This window comes from Thermobia domestica, chromosome 9 (assembly GCF_964235325.1).
Source record: "Thermobia domestica chromosome 9, izTheDome1.hap1.1, whole genome shotgun sequence".
In the NCBI taxonomy this organism is placed as follows: Eukaryota; Metazoa; Arthropoda; class Insecta; order Zygentoma; family Lepismatidae; genus Thermobia; species Thermobia domestica.
Window position 1 is genome coordinate 216,776,959 of NC_137462.1, and position 22,378 is coordinate 216,799,336.

Sequence of the window (22,378 nt, forward strand, 5' to 3'; positions counted from 1 at the left end):
CCCTATCCAAATTTTAAGTTTCTAGCTTAAACGGTTTGGGCTGGGTGTTGATTAGTCGTTCAGGACTTTATTTAATTTATAGATATGAACAAGTAATTACAAATATAACTACACAGAAACAAGCCTGGAAAACAATTGGTTTCCCATACTAAAGTTATCACAGTAAGCATATACAGAATGGTAACGCAAGCTAATGCGTTGACCACACAGTATCCAACTGAAACTTGTCTTGTCGGCCAACCTTCACTGGGCTGTACTATTTTTTTTTTTTTAAATCACTACCTAAAGCACAAAACAGCAACGGAAAAATAATATAACTTTCCATATTATAAACAAACTGGAACTTCGGTTATGTATCAAGAACTGGAACTTTTTCTTATAATATTTTATTAGTTTTAAACAAATAATTCAATACAAAAATCTATACATAAATTATATATGATTTGCAAAAGTATTAACTACACAGGTAATAGTTAAAAAATTATTGCGACTTTACATACAACCTTACCGAACAGTGGTAAGTTACTCATTAAAATTACATACATATTCATGACTCCCATGCATATTTAATAAAGCTTCTTTTTAGGTATAGTCAAGCTATTTTATAATTGCATTATTATACACAAGATAAATAACCAAAATTGCAAGTGCTATGACAGTAACAGGAAGGAAATACCATACATTTGTATACCTTCAATATAATATCCGATAAGTTTCGAATAAGTTAATTCTATAATCATCAATTAATATATTTTTAAAATGCTATACAACATTGGCAGTAATGGTTCGAAATACAAATCGTTTCAGTGACTAGTTTTATATATTCAACAGAATTTTATTTTTTATACAAATATTTACGTAGTCAACCATTTTTTTGTACATTATTGTCGCCTTGTAATTTCCCAATAACATGTCTGACCCAACCTCGTGGAGTACCTGTGCTAACAATGCCACTACTTTCGTTTTCAGAAGTCTGTTCACTGTTTTCATTTGTGCTTGATTCACTGCAGTTGGGACTTTTGGGTGAGTTGCAGTTGCTTTTGCCAAGGCACACTTCAATCACAGTTGACGTTGAGTGCTGAGAACTTGTTTCGCATTCATCTTCTCGACTACCAGACCTCCATAATTCTAGTTCTCTCCTTCGTTCTTGTATAGATTTTATTCCTTCAAACGGCGAATTCTGGGAGTCGTCCTTCTGATATTTCGCGCTTTCTTCTAGTGTTTTCAGCTTCTGCATTATGGAATTCCCTTTAAGTTTGTTTATTCTCTGTAAAGGATCTGGTTTGGCAGGTACAGGAGGTGGGGTTTTGTTAGGAGGTTTTCTTAATTTAAGTTTTGGACTACTCGCTGCTCTTTGAGATGTAGTTGTAAGAGAAACTGAGCTTGGAGGAATTATATATTGATTCAACATATTAAGCGTATCGATTTCATCATCACGATCACTAAATATGGCACTGTCACGAAATATTTCGTTCTCTAAAATAGACTCAATGGCTTCAAAAGATCTTTCATAGAAACTGTCTGCTGAACCATCACTTTCGTTCACGCTGTCATCAATTTTTGTGATATCTGGTTCTTTATTAGGCTTTGCTTTGTCTGAATGAGAGAACTCGAGATCATCGCCTGCACCTGTCGTTGCAATGCTACCCCCGAAACCTGAAGTTTTATCACCATCACTGGAAGATGTGAAATTAGATGATACAGAGAGTACCGAATCAGGCCGTACATCCAAGCTTCGGCTACATTTTGGCTCTATTGAGGCATATAATTGCTTTGGATTGGCGTACTCGGAAGATTCCGAACACTGAGCTATTCTTGCGCCCAAACTGGAACTCCCTTGCTTGTAGATGGGGAGAGATACATATGTGGAGGCGGATGCTTCATAATCGGACTCTTTCTCATCTCCCATAATATTGCGTATTCGTTGCTTTAAAGTTTTACTGTAATGCCTAGCTAATGCATACACTAATCGGCTGGTGCTTTTCTCTACTCGCAGCTCCTTCTCGGTTTCGGTATCGGAGTTCATGTTGGACATGGAACCCAACATCTCTGTACTTGTAGCTGAAGATGCTTTAATCCCCGCCAATTTGTTACTAACACTAGTTATAACATGCCTTAAGGAGGCTCTTGATAAACTGGGCCGATAAATTTTGTATTCTGGATGCACATTGATGTTGTCCATACTCACGTTTGGAGTTCCCGTGTACTCCGTTGTACTGTCTTCTGTGTCATCAGGATTTAGAGGAAATCGATAGGGATGTCTATGAGAAGTGGATTCTTGGATGTATTGTTCGATGTCTTCGAAATTTATTTCAGCAGGTCCCGGCTTATCAGAAGCGATCGTGAAGGGACGGTCGGAGGCTTTACCATCCCTGTAACGAGGTCTGTATGAACCATCTTGACCTTCTTCTACTACGTAGCCATTGCAAGATGCATTTTCTGGTGTCAGTTGAAAGCTTCGGGGTAGAGATCCAGATTTTTTGCTCGGTGTTGCAAGGTGTTCACGTTGTTGTTTCAACCATACAGCTGGAAGAGTGGGAATGTTGATTTCTGAAGCCTGGGATGAAATAGTAACACTACTGATCGGTGCTTGATGGGTGACAGTAGATGTAGCTGTTACTTCACTTTCTGCACACGAGAAAGAATGTGTACGCCGAAGATTTAAAGTCCTGTTCACTGTCGTTGTAATTGTGGTTCCGTCGGAATATTCATTCGTTGCTTTTTTAGCTTGATAATGGGTTGTATTAACGTTCTCCCATATATGTTGCAAGTTGTCATAGTTTCCGAATGGTCCCATGGCAACTACACAAGATGTTGATGGCATAGAAGTTATCGGAAGTGACTCAGAATACTGTTTGGTATTTGGCACATTGCTATCACTATTATTTACACTGGTACTTGAATCTTTGAGATAATTTAATTTAGCAGTACATGTAGTAAGGGTAGGAGTTGTAGCACAAAACCCGCCATTCCCACCAACCCTCGTACACTCACGTAAAGCTTTTTCACTTTGTTTCACAGCACTTGGATTTGTAGCACCGAGATTATCCAATACAGAATTATTTTCGCAAACAGTTTGTTTAGTAGTAGTAATTTGGGGAGTACTAGTATTGTATGAAAGAGTTACGTAGTCTTCCATGGAATCTGGATTTTCTATAAATGCTTTTTGTTCATTCTGCAATGCTCTCATATGTGCTAATCGGTGACCACGGTATGTAGAATAGGACTTGGGAACAATTAAAGTTTCATACAAACTGTCCTCATTTTCAGTGTCTGTGGTTTCTTCGTATCTTTGATTGACTTGCGCCAAAGCCCGTCGAAGAGTCACATGCCGTTGCTTCTTAAGTATACGTTGAAATTCCCGATTTTGCATCACTAACTGACCTACTATTTCCTCCAATGATTCTTTCCTACTTTCAGTTGTTTCATCTTCGTCGTTTGTCACTTCAGTATCACACTGATTATTACTAGAGTCTGGTTCCTTTGTTTGTTCCACTTTTTCTTCCACCACGCTGACATAATCGCCTCCATCGTCGTCTTCCTGAATAGAGTTGTTGCTGATAGACTGACAGGCTGGAATAGGTACTACTGTGGGCTTCTCCATAACAATTGGACACGCAGACAGTTTCAGAGGTAGATTTGTCGCTGATGTGTAGACGTTCGGTTCGGATTTTCTTCGCCAGCTAGAAAAGCGATCCTAAAATAAAAGAAAAAAATATTTAACAAAGCTGCACACTGATCAATACAACAACAACAACAAAACGCTCGCTTAATATTTTTTAGTATTACCATATATATTTATATATTTAAAGTGTTCTTGCTTCATCGATTGAAGAAAATTAATTCAAATAGTTAAACTCTTCCCCTAACCATCAGATACAGAAATAACTTATGTTACGGATTCTGTAGCTGATACCCATTACTGTAATAGTCAAAAGCTAGCACTCCAATACGTTTTTAAGATGCAAAAATGAAATCTAAGTTTTACGTCCCACGTTTATGGTGGCTAGGCTAAAGGAGACGGTGATTATGAAAAATGAATGAAATGATGGAATGAAGAAAGTAGGAGGAAACGGGAGAACCCCGAGAAAGCCCATGCACATGGTTTTTCAAAGCAGCTTACAAATTATAGCAAGTAAAAATAATATCTACGGTGTCAGAAAAAAATCTAGATTTAACTGAAGTATGTAATTTAATGTACTGTAACTGAATTTTTGAGGTAAATTTGTTCTCTTAAAAAATGCAAGAAAGAAAAGAATTAGAGCTTGAATAACATGAAAGTTGTCGTCAAAGTTTTATATAATGTAAGTTGCTAAACAGAAAGAGAAAGTATGAGTAAGTATCTTGTTAAACATATACTCAATTCTTCAATTCTAACGTATAGAGTGCCAAATTTTCCATGCATTATTTTTACACATTGCCTAACTAAAAGTTGTACAGTTATCATACAAATTGATTTCTAGGCTGTAAATTCTCTATTAACAATTAGCTGATATGTTTTCGGGCTTCTATTGTGTAAGTTTAGTTGATATCACTGATGCATATTTTTCCTAGTTTCCTCCCATCTAAATTTGACTTTATTCAACTCTTTTTGCTGAACTTATATAAATGTCATAATTTTCAGGTATTTTCAGTTATCTAATGCGCTGTACTAAAATATTTTATTTAAGCAGTTACTATCTACCTAGTGATCGATTAATCTATAGCAAAGCCAACAGATCATATTTGCACACACATGGGTAATGAAACTGTCAATACTCATTACTAAGCATTTTCATAAATTAATGATTTTTTTGTTTATTTTTCGTATGTTTAATTGTATATTTAAAATCATGAGTGATAGTTCAAATTATAGAAGAACTTAGATATTAATGTCCATTCGTGCGCAAAAAAAACCTGACTTCGTAATATATTTCGCAGTTACAAGAATGAGTTATAAATCTTGCAATATTTCCACAACCTAAACAACAGGTGCATACATATGCCGTGATCGACGGTAAGTACAAGGTCAAAACTGTTTCGAGCCTAAACAAATAATCTCATTTTATTTGCCAATCATCGGAAAATTATACGTCTTTATACACTCAATTTTTTAACAGGAATAAAATAAATTATTGTCTGGTATAAATAACCTACTTATAGTGAATAAAAATAATTACTTGACTACACATTATTTAATACGAACTTCCAAACCACCGTAACACATCTAAATAATTGCATTATGGAAACCGTAAAATAAACAATTAATATCTTAGTAAGTGTAAAATTGTAAAAATAATTACTGTACTTAAGTAAGTTACAAAATTTTATATCTATCTATCTCTCTCTCTCTATATATATATATACATATACAGTGGCGGATCCAAGGGGGCCTATAGGGGCTATAGCACCCCCCCCCCCTGACGCTCAGGTATACACTGGATAAAATGAGCTTCAATCCTGCTTTACACTGGATAAAAGGCAAAATATGGTTTTGCCCCTCCCTTGATCATATCCTGGATCCGCCCCTATCTATATATATATGAATTATATAAATAGGAACACCTAGGTTTGGAAACACGTCAGATATCTCCATTTGCAACAGTCAGACAGCAATAGCAGCGCCGCGTGGTGGTGGTGGTGTGTTAAGACGAATTCCGTACAACGGCAGTGTGCAGTTAACTGAGCAGATAGTGAAAATGTAAAATCGGCAACCTCTCTGATTTCCGAAAGTGGGAAAATTGTAGACATTTGTTTGTGTGGTGCAAACGTGACAAGAGTGGTAAGAGTGCTGGATATCTCGCGAGGGGCAGTGTCCAAGGTGATGATGGTCTACGAAACCCACGGCAAAACCACATCAGCGAAAACGAATAGTGATTGGATAAAAACTCTTAGTGACAGGTCCCGCCGAGCTTCAAAGCAAATTGTTACTCGAAACCTCGTGTGACTGCGGTGCAAGTGAAGGAGGAATTAAAGCATTATCTCCCACAGCCTGTGTCGAGATCACAGTCCACCGCGGGTTACATGACATGGACATACAGAGGGATTGCACGGAAGAAACCGCTGATAAGGGACCATAACGCATTAGCACGACATTAATGGTGCTGTCCGTATTCAATATGGGCTGGTGATGACTGGAAATGTGATATGGTCGAATGAGTGAATTATCGTTGAACTTATTACAAACTACGGGAAATGTTTATGTATGGTGGAGCCGAAAGAAGCGTATGATTCGCAGTGTCTCCGCCCAACCGTGAAACACGGCAGTAGCTCTGTGATGCTGTGGGTCGCAATATCAGGTTTTCAGAGGGTTTTGTACTGATGTCACTTGCCGCGTCAATGCCTGTGCTTATGTCGCTATTTTAGGGGACCATGCATTTTACGGTTCAGATGTTATGCTTACTCCTGACTAATGACAACCCAAAACAACAGCCCTCATTTGCGAATCTCAAAGAAAATGAAAATCACATAGTTTTTAGGAAGTTTTTCTTTGTTAAATATATTTCTATTTTTTAATAAGGAATAAAATTCACCTCTTTTTGCTAATTTTAACCTCAACAATAAGATAATTCTTAAATCTCAAAGAAACACACACTATCTTTCATAAAAATAGAACTTTTACGTTATTTTTCATGAAACATTTTAAAAAAATGGCAAAGAGCAAACTTGTTCCCATATTTTTGGCCTATTTAAATCCCAAGCAATGGAGATGATTGGAAAATTTCATAGCCTCCAGTATTACTTGTTACAATAGGCTTAGAGTTTAAGTATTTAAAATAATAATAATAATAATAATAATAATAATAATAATAATAATAATAATAATAATAATAATAATAATAATAAATATATTTTTATTCTGAAGACCCCCTTGGAAGAATCTATTTTGTATGATTCTTATCACCTCCGCAAATTGAAATTATGGAGGTATTTGTATAATAATGAAAGTACGTCTTGCAAACGTCCTGCAAATTAAAATTAGTATAACTGTTTAAATTTGAGTTCTTCAACTTACACAATATAAACAGATCAATAACTAATTATGCATAAAGTTTTAGTCCCAGAGTCACGTTTATGAATATAAATTATTAACTAGAAATTGAAACAGAATCATGTTTGTCAAAGATGAGTTTGCTACAGGTTCTGCATTTGTTTCTTTGTTATTTGTAAGCCAAAAAGTGCCTTGCGCCATATTACATTTAAGAAAAACAAATTCCGATTTTTCTTTTCATCCACACACTATTAGCAGTAAGTTATGTTTTTAATAAATTAACAAAATAATTTAATACGTTGGTAATATAACTTGTTCAACGAAGAATATTCTTTGTAAATGAAGGGGAAACAATGAAGAGAGTGCTGTCTCTAGCAGATAGTGTTCTAGGTCCTAGTTTACTAGGCATATTGGGAGATTTGGACTTAGTCTACTAATGACTCCATTACTCAGGACCTCTCTGCTGGATGAGAATTCCTCACATCATTAGTGATGAAAGTCTCAGGGTCTTAACCGAAAACCAAACGAGACTACAATAGTAGTATATTTATATTTTGAGAAAATCATCAGTAGTGTTGCTATATAGGCTTTCTCTGTATATACCTCGTTTAGTACTACAGTCCAAAATGTTTCGGTATGCTTTTTGGTTCTTTGAGAAGGTTACAAGTATGTCTATATAATACAGGCAAAATTCTCAATATATGATTAACATCACGAAATTCGGAACAGATTCTTCCAAACTTCTTACGAATAATTTCAAACTAAACGAGCGCGTCGGGCGATTATAATGATATGTCACATTTTCTAACTTTCGAGTAAACTGGAAAAGGTTATTCATTTTCATGCAATTTAGTACAGTGAGACATATTAAATAAGCTCTCCTGCTTTCTGCAGGTCCATTTCCGATTACAGCCCATCCCACTTAACTCAATTTCACCGGAAGTGGCGCTTACCATTATATTCGCCCGAGCAGCTCAAATATATTTTTCATTCAAGGTATTTGCTGACACTTAAAGAAAAATTATTTGACATGCTTCTAAGTTCGTTTAGGAAAGGATTTTTGTCATGACACAAACCTTTGATTTTTCACTCCCGACGGACGAATCATCTTTGTGACGAGAATCTCCTTCCTGACTTCCACTCCTGGTCCGGCTGCCACTACGATCTCGACTGCTGCTTGAAGCTCTTCTTCCTCGGCGACGAGACATTGGAGACTAAAAGAAAACGATACATAATTGACTTTTTTTATTTGTATCAATCATAAATATACATTCACAATTACACAAATCTATCACGCATTCATTAGTTTCAGATAGATTACTGCTAATAGTCCAATTGATATTCCAATTCACATTTACTCTGATCTGTGTTGTGGACATCGACGTCTTCCATTGCTATAGTGCGTCCAGTAGAGAACGTCTCTGACAGCTCGCAGTGACATTGCCACTACTCGCGTGTCAAGGTTTTTTTCGGTGCAACTGTAGTGGCAATTTAATTAACGGTGATCGTGGTTGGTAACACTGGTATCAAAGTAGGGGCTGCAATGTCCCACCGCATGTGGTAAGAAACGTCAGAGACCATCTCTTGTTGGCCGTGCTATAGGACCTTAGTAGTGTACTGTACTATGTGGCCTTCAGGTACAATGATTACAGGCACGTTCAATAGAACGGACACAATAGCCTTCTAGCCTCCCATAGGCTCATAAGCAATCCCTCTCAAAATATGCTAAGTGCATAAAAGATACTAACTATGACTTAAGGTAGTGTAACCAGATTTAGAAAATAAAAATAAAAATAAATAAATAAATAAAATTATAATAACAGGACACTCGGCAAATTGGCCTATCTAAAAAATCCACATAGGTATAGTCATTGTTACATCGTTATATTACTACATGCTAGTGAGTAAGAAGTCTCTAGTATTTTAAAATAATCAGATTTTAATTTATTTAGCCTTATTCCGATTTTACTTTTTACATTATCTTTTAACATTTAAGAGTAATCAGGATTAGGGGCAAACGAAATATAAAACTGTTTCACCCAATTTTTTTCAAATAAAGACTCAACTATGGGGTTTAAAAACACGTAAAAAATATACTACATAACTACAGGTCAAGAACGAAATGGTTTTTTAAAGACATTTTGCGTCCCGTTTGTATTTTTCTCGGACACTGGAGAAAAAAGGGACAGTTCCAATCCCATTAAATATGGGATGTCGGCTCAGCCTGACTTGTGGGATTTTATGTTTTAATCATTAATTATAGTATTTGCTATAGTTTTTTTTTTTTTTTTTTTTTTAATTCGAAGATTCATCGCTGCAGGAAGAAAACCTCCAAACTGGGCGTATGTTATGATTGTTATTATCCACCTCCCTAAGAGCCTGTTTCATATTGACCTTCAACCTTTTTCTTCGCCTACACAATCTCTTTGTCCAGGCTTCTCGATCAGGGTTATGTACTCTGTACACATTTTCCATGCGAATGACGCTTCTAGTTCACTTAAGATATCTCGATTTTATCTGTAGTTACTCATGGCACTTTTTTCCTTGTTTGTTACACTGGCCCTATATTGTTTCCTATCAAATTTACATTGTCTACATAAACAAGAAATGATTCAGCCCACTCAAGACTATTCTACTGATCCCTAATCAGATATTCTAGAGCGAAGTTAAAAAGTAAACCGGAGTAGGCGTCCATTGGCCTCAAATCACAATTCCAAATAAGCCAAGGTAGGTTACTCCCTATTCGTTTTTTTTTTTTCTTTCTTTTCTTCACACTCATGATTACGTCGAATTTTTACAAGTGATGTAACATATTACTTTTATGCCTTTCTTAAAGTCTACGAAGTGTTGGTGAACTATGACATCATACTCTCATTTTTTTCTAATATTTGTCCTATTTAGAATATCTTGTCTAGTATTGATCTATTATCTATTAGCTTTAGATAAGCCAAAGAAAATAAGACACACATAATTAACATACTTTATGATAACGCGAAGCAACGATACAGAAAGAGAAGTGCTATACAAAAATCAACGAAATAAGTTAAAGGTAATAAATGATACATGCGAAAGAATAACTTTCAAGTAAATAACTTTGCAAAACTTAAAATTTTCTAGGATATCTTCGGGTCACAAGTACAGGTTTTCTTCTCAGTATTTAAATGAGTCATCAGATTATCCTTTTTTCTATCTAGCATTTACTTTACCCCGCTTTAACCTTGCAAAGAGAACAAAATATGATTTACAGTTCCTATTTTGTGTATGATGCTATTTACAAATAGAGTAATGCATCGATTGTGGAAATACACTAAATGGGATCTTTTACATTAACAATATTTTTACTCAACTTCATACTGAAGCACTAAAGTGTGATATGTTGTTACCATTTTCCTTAAAGACAATTTCATAAGCAGTTTTCAACATTTGTACGCTTGAAGTATCTCGAAAGCTCTTCCTTAACCCATTTATCCCAGACAAAGTTTGCCTCAACTAATGAACGTATGGGTTAAAATTGTCTTAAAGTCTAAAATAACAAAGATATTTATGTATCAAAATTCTGACTAAAGAAAAACAAAAGCCATGGTGACTGGAACAAAGGAGTCAGTGTCAAATATAGAAATAGGGGGGAGGGGGGAGAAAATAGAGCAGGTGACTAGTTTTCGATACCTAGGTAGTATTATTAGTGAAGATGTGAAGTGTGAACGTGAATTAAAAGCAAGGATAGCAATGGTGAAAGAAGCCTTTAGGAGAAAGAAAAGACTCTTTTGTGGAACCTGGAATAAAGAGTTGAGAAAAAGACTCATAAAATCCTTCGTGTAGAGTATTGTGTTGTATGGTTCTGAAACATGGACATTACGCAAAAAGGATGAAAAACAACTGGAAGAGTTTAAGTGTGTGTGTGTGTGGAGAATGGAAAGAATTAGCTGGGTCGAGCGGAAAAAGAATAAGAGTGTGTTAGAAATGGTGGGGAGAAAAGAACAATTTTAAATATTATTACGAAGAGGAAGAGAAACTGCTTGGAACATTGGGTAAGAAGAAACTGTATTATGAGGGACGTGCTAGAGGGTATGGTGGCAGGAAAAAGAGGGAGGGGGAAGAAGACTACAATTAATGGACGATATCAAAACGGAGAAATCGTACGTGAGGACAAAGTTGTTAACGAAGACAGTGGAGCTTGGAAGATTCTCAGTTGCAGCAAGTGACCTGCTAATAATGGCAGAATAGGTATGATGGTGCTGATACCATGCAGTACAGCAGCATAAAACGCAATGTAAAATAGCCAATAGTTGGGTGTACCTCTTTAGGACTTCCAATCTCAGTCTTCCTGCTTCTTCTCAGCTTAGATCGCAGACCAGTTTCAGACTTTCTTCTCTCTCTTTCTTGTTTTCTTTTTTCCAGGTACTCGGGTGCAGAATGTTGCCGTTTCGGAGTCCCTTTGTCAGCCATGATCTCATCTAATATAGAAAAGATAACCAGTTGTCAGAAGCACAACAACAATAATAAACTGTTTCCTAACTTTTTTTTTTCATTAACTACTAGATTTTGCACCTTTGCAATTTAATATTAATTACCCATAATCGTTATGTAATTATTAAATACACAATACAAACTACTGGAATTATAAATTCAGCGCCCACACGCTGACCACGTCCACTTCAAACAGCAATGGGAGGCAGGCCAAAGAGTCACAGTGCAGTAATGAGCGAGTTTTAGTGTGACTTGAGTGTGTCTGGGAGATCAAATAATGCCTTGTCGAATGCAGCAGTAACACAGAAAAATTGTAGAATAACGCGATTTATCCTTCTGTGATACTGGAGCCCGTATTGGCTGAAATGCAGCCACAATGAGATGAATATGGAATCGATGGCTCTAGGATGACAATAAACAACGGCGTGTAGAACCTTTATATCCGCGTCATACCACGGACCGAGAAGGTAAGACTTCTTGAGCTCACAACTATGGCAGATCGGACAGCCATATTCTGAATACTGGTATACGAATTAAGAGTTATTGGGCAGCAACCAGCACGAATAGTTTGGTATTTCACTGGCTATTGCAGCTGCAATGATGGCTCGACGTTACACAGCCGATTGGAGCGACATCATATTCACGAAAATGTCACTTCTATCTGAAGCATCATGATGGTCGCACCCGTGTCTAGCGGTACCGTGACAATAGGCTAGAAACCTCTTTATTCTGTATCGTCACACTTGCCTGGCACCGGGCATTATGGTATTTGATGTCATTGGCTTCCGTGCTTCATCGCGTTTAAAACACATTGATGGGTATTTGAACTACCAACAATATACCAAGTGTTGGACTGTTGTGGTCCCTTTACTTCAGATCTTGCACGGAACCACTTTCCAATAGGGAAACACACAACCACATGTTGCATGCAACGTCCTACACTTCCTAGATGGACATGGTGTTTCACTGTTTCTTTGGTCGATGCGTTTACTTATCTCTCACGTCATGAGCACGTCTACTCCATAATTGCACACCGCATCGCATACACCAGAATCCTCTCCCAATTATAATTGACTAGCTTTGGTAAAATGTCGCGATGCATTGCTTACCATATCTCAAGAGAACATCCAAGGGTCTTCTTTATGCCTCGTCGATTTGAAGCCGTTCTGGATGTCCATGGTGGACTAACGAGCCACTGACCTCTGGACTTTCTACAAGGTTCATGTGAAATTGTCACACCTCGCATAGAGCAGTAAGTGGAATAAGTATATACACTTGTACTTTAGGGTATCTGTCTGCCACATTACACCTCTTCATCTCATTGTTATGTCATTTTTTAAAATTTCTAGCAGTGTAAAAAACTAACATTTGTTTCAACAATTTCAGTATTTAAATTAGAATAATCGTTTTAAAAAAAGACAATTACGTAAAAAAAAAATGAATTCTTACCATCAGTTCTATTTTGACCAAGTTCCATGACCAACTGACGTGCGTGGGAAGGAATGACAGCGTTATAGTTTTCCAAAATTACCCTCTTTAACTGTAGTGTCCATTCTCTCTTCTGTTCCAGGTTCCGAGCCTATAAAATAAGAATATTAATGTATCATAGACTGTTTCCATTCCACATATTTTACTAATAGCCGCTGTATTAACTTTTACCTCATCTTCCTCCATAGTGTAAAGCAAATAATCATGAATTATTATTAAAATTACCCTAATGTTTCAACTGACGTAAAAAAAAAAAAATGTTCTTTTTTTTTAATTCTTGTTTTGTGAGCTGGAATTCGAACAATATTTTGTTCAAATTAAGCTATCTGTTTATTTTATTTCCAATTAATTTCTCAATGAACATTGCATTGTTGTATTGCTTTCTTGTTGCAAGAAATTTTAGTTCAAGGTGGTCATAAAGTCTGTTATACTCATAGACAAGATTATATAATTTGAGATCGTGGTACAAATAGCTAATAAATCTTTTCTGTACTCTCCCGATCATTTCTTTGATTGTTTTACATATATTAGTCCAGTCTATGCACCCGTATTCCAGCTTAAGTCAGATAATTATTTTTATATATGTATAGGCAACTTTTCATATTTTTTAAATTGTACCACTCTTTTAAAATGCAATCCATTACAATTAACGCCTGTTTTATTATGTGTCTCACTCTCACGTGTCCCAAAAGTAAGTTCATTACCGAGGAAGTTTATACCAACGTCATTTATATGTTCTACTTTCTCAACTATCTTGTTATTTAATTTCTAATGTTACGGAATATTGAATCTTTCTTGTGAAAGATATAGGTTTATATCTATAAAGTTTTTCTATTGTCATCACTTTTTATTTCTTTGAATACCTTTATGTTATCACCATACAAAAGAATTTCTGTTATGTAAATTATGAACTAGATGGTTCACGAAAACTACAAACAACAGTGGTCCTAGTGCTGATCCTTGTGGAACACCTTTTTCTATAAAACCTTCCTTTTAATAGAACATTATTTACTTTCACATTAAATCACCTATTTGTAAGAAAACTGCTGAACCAGTTTAGAAATTCAGGAGATAATTCAATAGTAGATAGCTTAATTAATGAGTGATCTATGTCGAAAGCTTTACTTAAATTTATGTATATCGCATCTACTTATTATGTAAAGCACAGCTTATGCATAGTAAATGCAACCAAATTTGTGATTGTTGACTTTCGTTTAATCAAGAATTCATTAACTACTGTTTCAGAAATGTTGTTAAGTAAGTTTAAAATTGTAATAGGCTTATAGTCATTAAGACGGTATTATTATTGTTGTTATTTGTTTGCTTGTTTTCTTATACAGATCATGATACCTTCCCTTATTATTATTATTATTATTATTATTATTATTATTATTATTTTCTTTTTAGAGTTTCACGCTCTGATTATGAATGGACAATTACTGGCATATTGCTTTGTTTCTCGTTTTGGAACATTGTGATCGAACCTTGTTATAATTTTGTTGTATACATAATCTACTTCATTTACGTTGGTATATGACGGCATATTTTCTAGCACAAGTAGGTTTTTATAAATTTAAACAAAGTTAGCATTTTTAAAATTGTACTGAGAGCTACTTTTGTTACGTTCCTCTGCAGGATAGTTATTTGAATTTATACTAGAAATGGGGGATGATTTGTATCTATTTTGTGAGATATTAGTATACAGTGTAACATTTTCAAGATTTGACAAAAATAAATCAAGTATTTTGATTTGATTTTTGACGTCATATGAGTGACTGTATTGTTTGCAGCCTATAATATAACATTGGTCTTTTTTTTTAATAATAATAATAATAATAATAATATTGTGGAGTGTATATATAATTTGTATATCAGTTAATTCCAGATAGGTTAAAGACAATCAAAAAGGAATGTCTTATTTTTAAATATAGGCAGCATAAGTGTTAAAAGTGTCTATATACTTACAAAAATGTCGTAACTTACATCTTGAGGTATATAATAAAACCTATAAATATATCTTGAGAAAATTAAGTCTAACCCACAATACATGTAACCCAAGTTTTCTATATTTAAAAATTCACATGTATGTTGTTTATAATAAGAGGTTCACGGGCCCCTCCCTTTAATTTATCTATAGAGTATTCCTATCTTTTCTTATTGCCTAATTGCTACTGATGTGATGGAAATATTATAATTCATTCTTACTCCATGTTTCTGCTATACAAATTGTATCATAATTATTTGTTAGCACCTCAACACAAAAGACTTGAATTTTATTGTTCAGTTCTCGAACATTTTGACAATAATGGGAGAGTTTGGAGTTTATTTTTATGTAAAGAATCAGTTTTCCCGACTGTTTCATTAATCTCAGTAGTTTGTTGCTTCCCATTACCTTTCTGCATTATTTTGCTGTTTGTTAGAACTCTTTGTAATTATTCCCGCGGATCAGGAATCCGGATTATTTATCTTTTCAAAGTAATTTACTTCTACTGCTATCTAAAATTAAGAATTTTTGCATCTGATTAATTTTACATGTTCCTCCACAAAAGAGACGAATGACTCTTGGATCGAACCTTGAAATAAATATGGCATGAGTTTTCAAATGATAATAATGATGATCATGATGATAATGATAATGATGATGATAATGATAATAATGATGATAATGATAATAATGATGTTGTTCTTGTGGTGGTGGTGGTGTTCAACAAGTATTTGTTCACGTGATATATATTTGGCTTTTGTTCCATACCATGCTTATACGAGCTGATTTTGAAAGTACTCCCTTTATGAGAAACCTCGCCATCATCACCGATAACGTTCTATTGGATCCCTAGCACAGTGAACTATGGCATTAGGACTCTTCATAGAAATATCTTAAAATGGGATTACACTATTTCCCAATTTTTGTTCTATTTTCTGATAAAATCTCAAGATATATTCTGGTAGGATCACATTGCCTTATGGAATCCATATAGATCATCATCTGGATGGTTCTGCTCTGTACAAATATGAGATGTCGATCAGAAAGATGTACCATAATGAATTTCTGGAAGTATCTTGCATTCACTTTCAAGTTTTTTATTAACTTTGTCTATCAGCAAATTCTCGCATAACTGAATCCCATAACATCCACAAACCAGCGAGAAACTTCTCCGGTAGTGGTGAACGAAGTTGCAGTGGCACTTGACATCCCTTTCAGGGTATGTCAGCGCACGAATGCGATTCCCAGTAGTAAAATGGATGTATGCTTCATCTGTCATTTAGACCCCGTCAGTTGCTTTTCATACAGTTTCTTGTAATTCGTTTTACACTTTGTATGTAGCGCTTGTGATGCACCTCAGCCACAGGCGTAACAAATATCTGTATTCACAGTTCAAAGTGCCAAATTAAGTAACGCCCATTGGACGTTGGGTCGAAGGATTTTCTTGACTGATTACCTGCAGCACTGGGTGTGTCACCTTGCTTGGAGCTCTCTTCCTGGCGCTTTTCATGGACAACTGTTTCGCCACGGGTTCCTACTTGTGTAACGGGCCACAATAGCTTTCCCAGTATTCACTCCGAGTATTGAATCTTTAATAAACATACCATCCGAGACTGTTTCACTGTGCGTACGAGGAAGAGCGAGCTTAAAAAAATGCCATGACATATTCTTCCCAGTAACAGTTTGATTTAGGTATTATTTGACAACATTCGTCCACCGACTTTAGATACAATACTCCTCACAACAGTACACGCATCGTTCCAGCGTCATTTCCCAAACGACAGTGGAATTTCTAATTTGGTTCAATATAAACCTAACATCATTATTTGTTTATTTATTTATTTACTTATTCAAATAAATGTTTCTTTATATTTCACCTTTCCTTTCGAGTTATTATAACCGTATATTTAAAAAATTGATACCCACCTGCAAAGTATATTGAAGTCTTGGATTGTCAAACGGAATAACATGAAAACTTAGTGGTTCTCGTGGCACACTTTCTATGAGCATCAGGTTTGAGCACTGTAAAGAAGAATGTAATACGTTTATGTTTTATTCATAAAATAATAATAATAATAATAAATGTTCAAAAAAGAGAAACTATTAGTATGATATAACATTTGATAAAAGTGTTAAAAGTTGTAATGTGAATATTGAAAAGGAAATTGTATGTCAGATCAAATCAGGCCACGAGAATAGTATGCGTTTAAGGGAGGGAAGGATACAATAAACGTTATTGGTTTACTAAGAAGGGCAATCCGTAGAAGAATCACAGAAAAAACATCTTATCAAGTAAAATTGGATGAAAGCTGAAGGTTGGATACAAAATGGACGAAGGGACGCAGAGTTAAATAGAAGAAACGACAGAATAGTGTAAATGAGGGCAGAATTCAATAGGGAATCTTCTTATTAACTTTTACTTAGAAGAAATTGTGAGATAGATGGAAATAAATGTTAAGACGACGAAACAATAGGGACTGAAATGAAGGAGACTGTGTAAGAAAGAGCGTGTAAGTTTTTTTTATTAAGGAAGATAGGACGTAAGAAATGGATTATTCCTTATTTAACATGGAGTTTTATAGTAATTTATAAAGTTGTAGATACTTTGCGGGACTCTTGGTCACCTCCTCCTTATACCACTGGTGTCAACTGTTAGAGACGTAAAAGTAGAACAGATGACTAGGATTCAACATTTAGGTAACACATTAATGATGAAGGTATGAAGTGTAAACAAGAAATAAAAGCAAGATTAAAAATAATGGAAGTGATATTTACGAAGAAAAATAGACATATTTTAAGATGCCTGAAGTTAAGAAAAAGCTCGTTAAATGTTTTGGACAGTAATTGTGCCATTCTGTTCATAGACGGGAAAAGATACTAACAGTACGGTACCTCCTGTACGAAGTTTTGGAGAGACACTTTGAATAGAAAAGTCTTTCGACCTTTCTTTTTGAGTTGTAAAATCAGATGTACGTAGAATGTTGAGTTACGGACATTGCGTTGCCAATATACATCAGCACCATTATGTTGTTTTAATGCTGGAAGTTCTAACATGTAAGATACATATATGTAAAGTAAAAAGTTGCTATTTCACAAAATGAAGTCAAATCAATAAAATTTACTTTATTAGGAAATTCCAAATGTATATATAAACAAATAAATACTCCCACCGAGAATAAAAATCACATCCCCCTATCAAAGGCGAGAACCCTAACAGTGGACAATACTCACGGCAAACCATAACGGTTAGTAGAAACACTCGATTGCTGAAAGTGACTTGCTAGTTACCGTAGTTATGACAGAAAAGTAATAATATACGAAAGGAAAGTGTTAGGTAGATGGAAATAAACAGTATTATGGACATGAACAGTCGACAGTAGAAAACTAATATCAGTCTTCTAACTGTATTCCCTACACATGTTACTGTAGAAATTCAAGCGACTTTCAATGATAAGTTAATCAAAAAATAGAAGTAAGTAGGATCATTAGTGCACATCCTTTCTACATATGCTTACATGCCTGGGTTGTTTATACAATAAATAAAGTGGTTCCGTAATTTGTATAATGATTATTAATTGTGTGTGTTTGCCCAGAAGTTGAATTTTGTCTGCTGTTCTTTCTGGAGGTACATGAAGTTCATGTGGTGCCGCCTCATTTAAAGATTCTTCATTATTTTTTGGCCCTTACGAAAGACTTCTGGGATTTACTCACTTTGTAGGATATTCCAATCATCTCAGCGAAATAATAGCTGTAGAAGACAATGTTCCACGTAACTTTTGATAACTTACAATGTCTTTGAAGACAGGCTTGGTAAATGGCAGTTCTGAAGAGACATGTTCTGTGGCCTTCTGATTGAAAACTTCCTAATTTCATGCAAGGAAACAGGTTGTTTCAGTTTTTTTTTTTTTTTACTTTTGTTTATTTATTTATTTTATTTATTTTTTTATTCACCTTCTGTTCAGTATTATTTAACCCTTGATACAACAGACTTTGAACTAAACTTACTACTGTTTACCAAGCAACCTAACAAACTCTTGCCAAGGATGCAAGCTTCTTCCTGAAGTACGTAAATCAATTATTCATCTTTTTGAAAGAGCTTCTTAATTAGTAATAACGGATGTACTAGAAAATGCAACTGGCTAAGCGTTCTCAAAGGAAAATCTTTTACACGCTGCACCATCCATTTACACCGATGGTTTTGCCCTAACTTTTGATATCATTCGGGAAGCTCTTAGATATTTTTTTTACAATTTTTATTTATTTACTTATTGCTATAGCTGAGTTATAATCATTTCAGCAGCTGAGATCTACGTCAACCATTGTTTTCAACAAAAATGCAGAGTGAACGCTATAAAAATATTACTTGTATATATTTATTTCTGATTAAAACGTAGGAAAAAGCATGTCTTATTTTTAAAAGTATGACCTTTGTTACTAAGAAGTAAGAAAAGTATGACAACCTGAATCCTGTTATTGTAATTTTACAAAATATTGTCAAATACGTCACAGAAAAGTGAAATTAGTACAAAACATAAAGAAGAAGAGTCTAAAAGAAATAGGTCAAATGTATAGTGAATTTTGTGACGTACTATTTGAATATTCTGCCAAGAGGCAGGTTTTAGTTCATTTACTCAACAAAGTGAAGCAAGGTCAATAAACCAATAGAGAAGGGATAAAATGGTCGATTACTTTCTCCAGTGGTTCAAAGGATAGCTGAAAAGCAGGGAACTGGACTGAGAGAATACACTGAAAATAAGGATTAGAGATACCATCTGTACAATGACTGAGCAACTGTTGCATTGTTGTAAATATTCACTTACAAATGCCAATTCATTAAATGTCACTCCGTTGGTGACCAGAGAATTAAAGCAATATGAGCATGAATTTATTTTTCTTGTAAACGACTCTAGACAAATATTTCCTCTCAAAAAATTCTAATAGAAATTATAGTACTTTATCGTATATTATATATTACTCTATAAAAATTAAGAAACAAACCCACCTCCTGCTTTTAATAAGAGAGTTTGACGTAAAATATTGACCTTTTAGTAGTTACATAATGTCAACTGCAACAGTCGACAAGTGTTGTACACTTACCATAATGTGTGTTTTGTAGCTTAAAATTCCTTCTTCTTTCTTTTTAGTGATTAGAAGCATTTTGTCAAACAAAAACACATGCCTTAAAGCTTTAGCACCATACATTCTAAAAGTTCCCTCCGCACATAACTCACCAAACGTCGTGAGATCTTCACCCTATTTGAAAAAAGGAATGAATAATGGTTACAAACATATCGAAATCATACTAAAAGTTAAAGTAAACATTTCTCAAGAACTCTAAATTTACATGATTTTATTTACTGGAATAGTTTCTCTTCTTCTCCAATAGTAATTGTCCTATGTGGTTAAAAAAAAAATCGCTTCTTAGCAGAGTGTTTGCAGTTAACTTTTAGGTAATAAGGTATAGATGACGCCGTTAAGAATATCACTTACCCACGTTTTATAGGGATATTAGTTACAGATAACTGTAAACTGATATAGGTGACTGCAAAGCTAGTATAGTCTTACCTCATAAAAATACCTGAAAGCAACAATAGTTTTTGGAATATTTGAGAAATCTTCTCATTGTACTTTTTAATGATTAATATTCTTCAGGTCCGTATTTACGCATGGGCCAACATAGGTCATGACCCGGACTGGTAAATTTTAAAGCATTCTGCCATTATTGGCAGGTCACTTGCTGCAACTAAGAAGCTTCCATGCTCCACGCTCTTCCGCTAACCTCTTCGTCTTCACGTACGATTCTTCTCTTTTGATATCTTCCATTAATTGTAGTCTTCTTCTCCCCTCCCTCTCTTTCCTGCCATCATACCTGCTAGAGCACGTTCCTCATGATACAGTTCCTTCTTAGCCAATGTCCCAACTGGGCAAATATTATAGTTCGGCAAATTTTTTCAAATCCAATTTTTTATTCCTATTTCAGTTCTGGAAATTTTAGAAATTTCTTACGTACAAGCATGTGGATATGACACGAGATTTCTACATTTTTCCTTATGTATTATATTTTATTGTATTTTTATATTGTTTATGTATTATTTTATTTATTGTATATATTATAATTTACTACATACTTTCACTTATATTTGTTTATTCACTTAAATGTCTTAAATTTCCTACATCGAGATTTATCGATACTTAGGAGAACGCAAAAATGTTTGATACGGCACTGGTACATTCAATAATCGCTCATGGAAGCTTATAAAGTTTCACCAAATGTTACAAATGAATTTTCATGAATTCACGCTACCAACATACTATTTAACACTCAAGAAGCTATCTATTCAATCTACTGTTATACTTATTTATTATTTACATTTGCATAATGTAACTATCTAACTAAATTAACTCTATGGCTTATGGAACCCGGAGGTTCAATGCCGCGTTCACAAAAGCTCTCCGCCGACTTCTATCCTTAGCCAACTGGATCCAGCTTCTACATTGTATTCCTATCTCTGCGAGATCCATCTTAATATTGTCCTCCCATCTGCGCCTAGGTCGTCTTCCTAATGGACGTTTTCCGATTGGTCTTCCAGTCAAGACTTTGAAAGCGTTTCTACTTTCTTCCGTCCTAGCTACATGATCTGCCCACCTAAGCCTCCTAGACTTGATGACCCTAACAATGTAGGTAAACCGTATAAATTATGTAGTTCCTCGTTATGAAGTTTCCGCCATTCCCCATTCCCGTTCCTCTTGGGTCCCATATTCGTCTCAGGATCCAGTTCTCAAATACTTTCAGTCTATGTTCTTCCCTCAGAGTAAGCGACCATGTTTCGCAACCATATAGAACAACAGGCATGATTATGCATAATATAGTCATACTTAAAGAAAATAAATAGTAGTGTAAATCTTGAAAATTTACAAAAACTTACCTCCCAACCATACAATAAACTTTGTATTTCCTGCACTCTAACTGCATGTTCATGCCGTCTCTTCATTTCGTTGATGTGGTGAGCAATTCCAGTCATAGTAGACAACGCATCGACAATATCATTATAGCCGTCAGCTTCTCTGGGATAATGTTTCACAATATTCTGCCAAGAAAAAGCATTATCAGAATGTAATCAAAAATATAACTATAACCCATATTGCAAATATTAAATACAACAAACCACATACACACACACACACACACACACAAATAGATATAGCAATGTCTCAATAGATTTAGGTTTTCTTTGCATGGCGTCTCCCTCCTCCTGCTTTCTGTGGGGGGGAAATAGTGAATTTTCCTCCCACAAAACCAGTCTTGATAAACGACGTAAAATTATCTATGGGTGAATGAAATAAACATGCCTTGTAATGTCAGGAAATATTAATAATTACTTGTTTTAAATTTTGTTATAACAGTCCTGAATAACGATTTGGAATTTTTGGGTAATAACGCGCACCATTTGTATGCTTTATCAGGAGTC

At 35.0% G+C, this 22,378-nt stretch overlaps 1 protein-coding gene across 3 annotated transcripts in view; it reads right to left on the minus strand.

The window, feature by feature from the left end:
• Nucleotides 1-370: 370 nt before the first annotated feature.
• The window catches only part of GEFmeso (Guanine nucleotide exchange factor in mesoderm), a 784,292-nt gene continuing 762,284 nt past the window's right edge, over nucleotides 371-22,378 (minus strand). For all 3 annotated transcript variants that reach the window (XM_081725859.1, XM_081725857.1, XM_081725858.1), the window contains 7 exons: nucleotides 21,836-21,997; nucleotides 20,007-20,162; nucleotides 16,836-16,931; nucleotides 12,887-13,016; nucleotides 11,267-11,424; nucleotides 8,047-8,184; nucleotides 371-3,697 (listed from right to left, as the gene is read on the minus strand). In XM_081725859.1, the coding sequence (XP_081581985.1) occupies nucleotides 863-3,697; nucleotides 8,047-8,184; nucleotides 11,267-11,424; nucleotides 12,887-13,016; nucleotides 16,836-16,931; nucleotides 20,007-20,162; nucleotides 21,836-21,997 (3,675 nt within the window). In that variant the 3' untranslated portion in view covers nucleotides 371-862. The remainder of the gene's footprint in view (nucleotides 3,698-8,046; nucleotides 8,185-11,266; nucleotides 11,425-12,886; nucleotides 13,017-16,835; nucleotides 16,932-20,006; nucleotides 20,163-21,835; nucleotides 21,998-22,378) is intronic.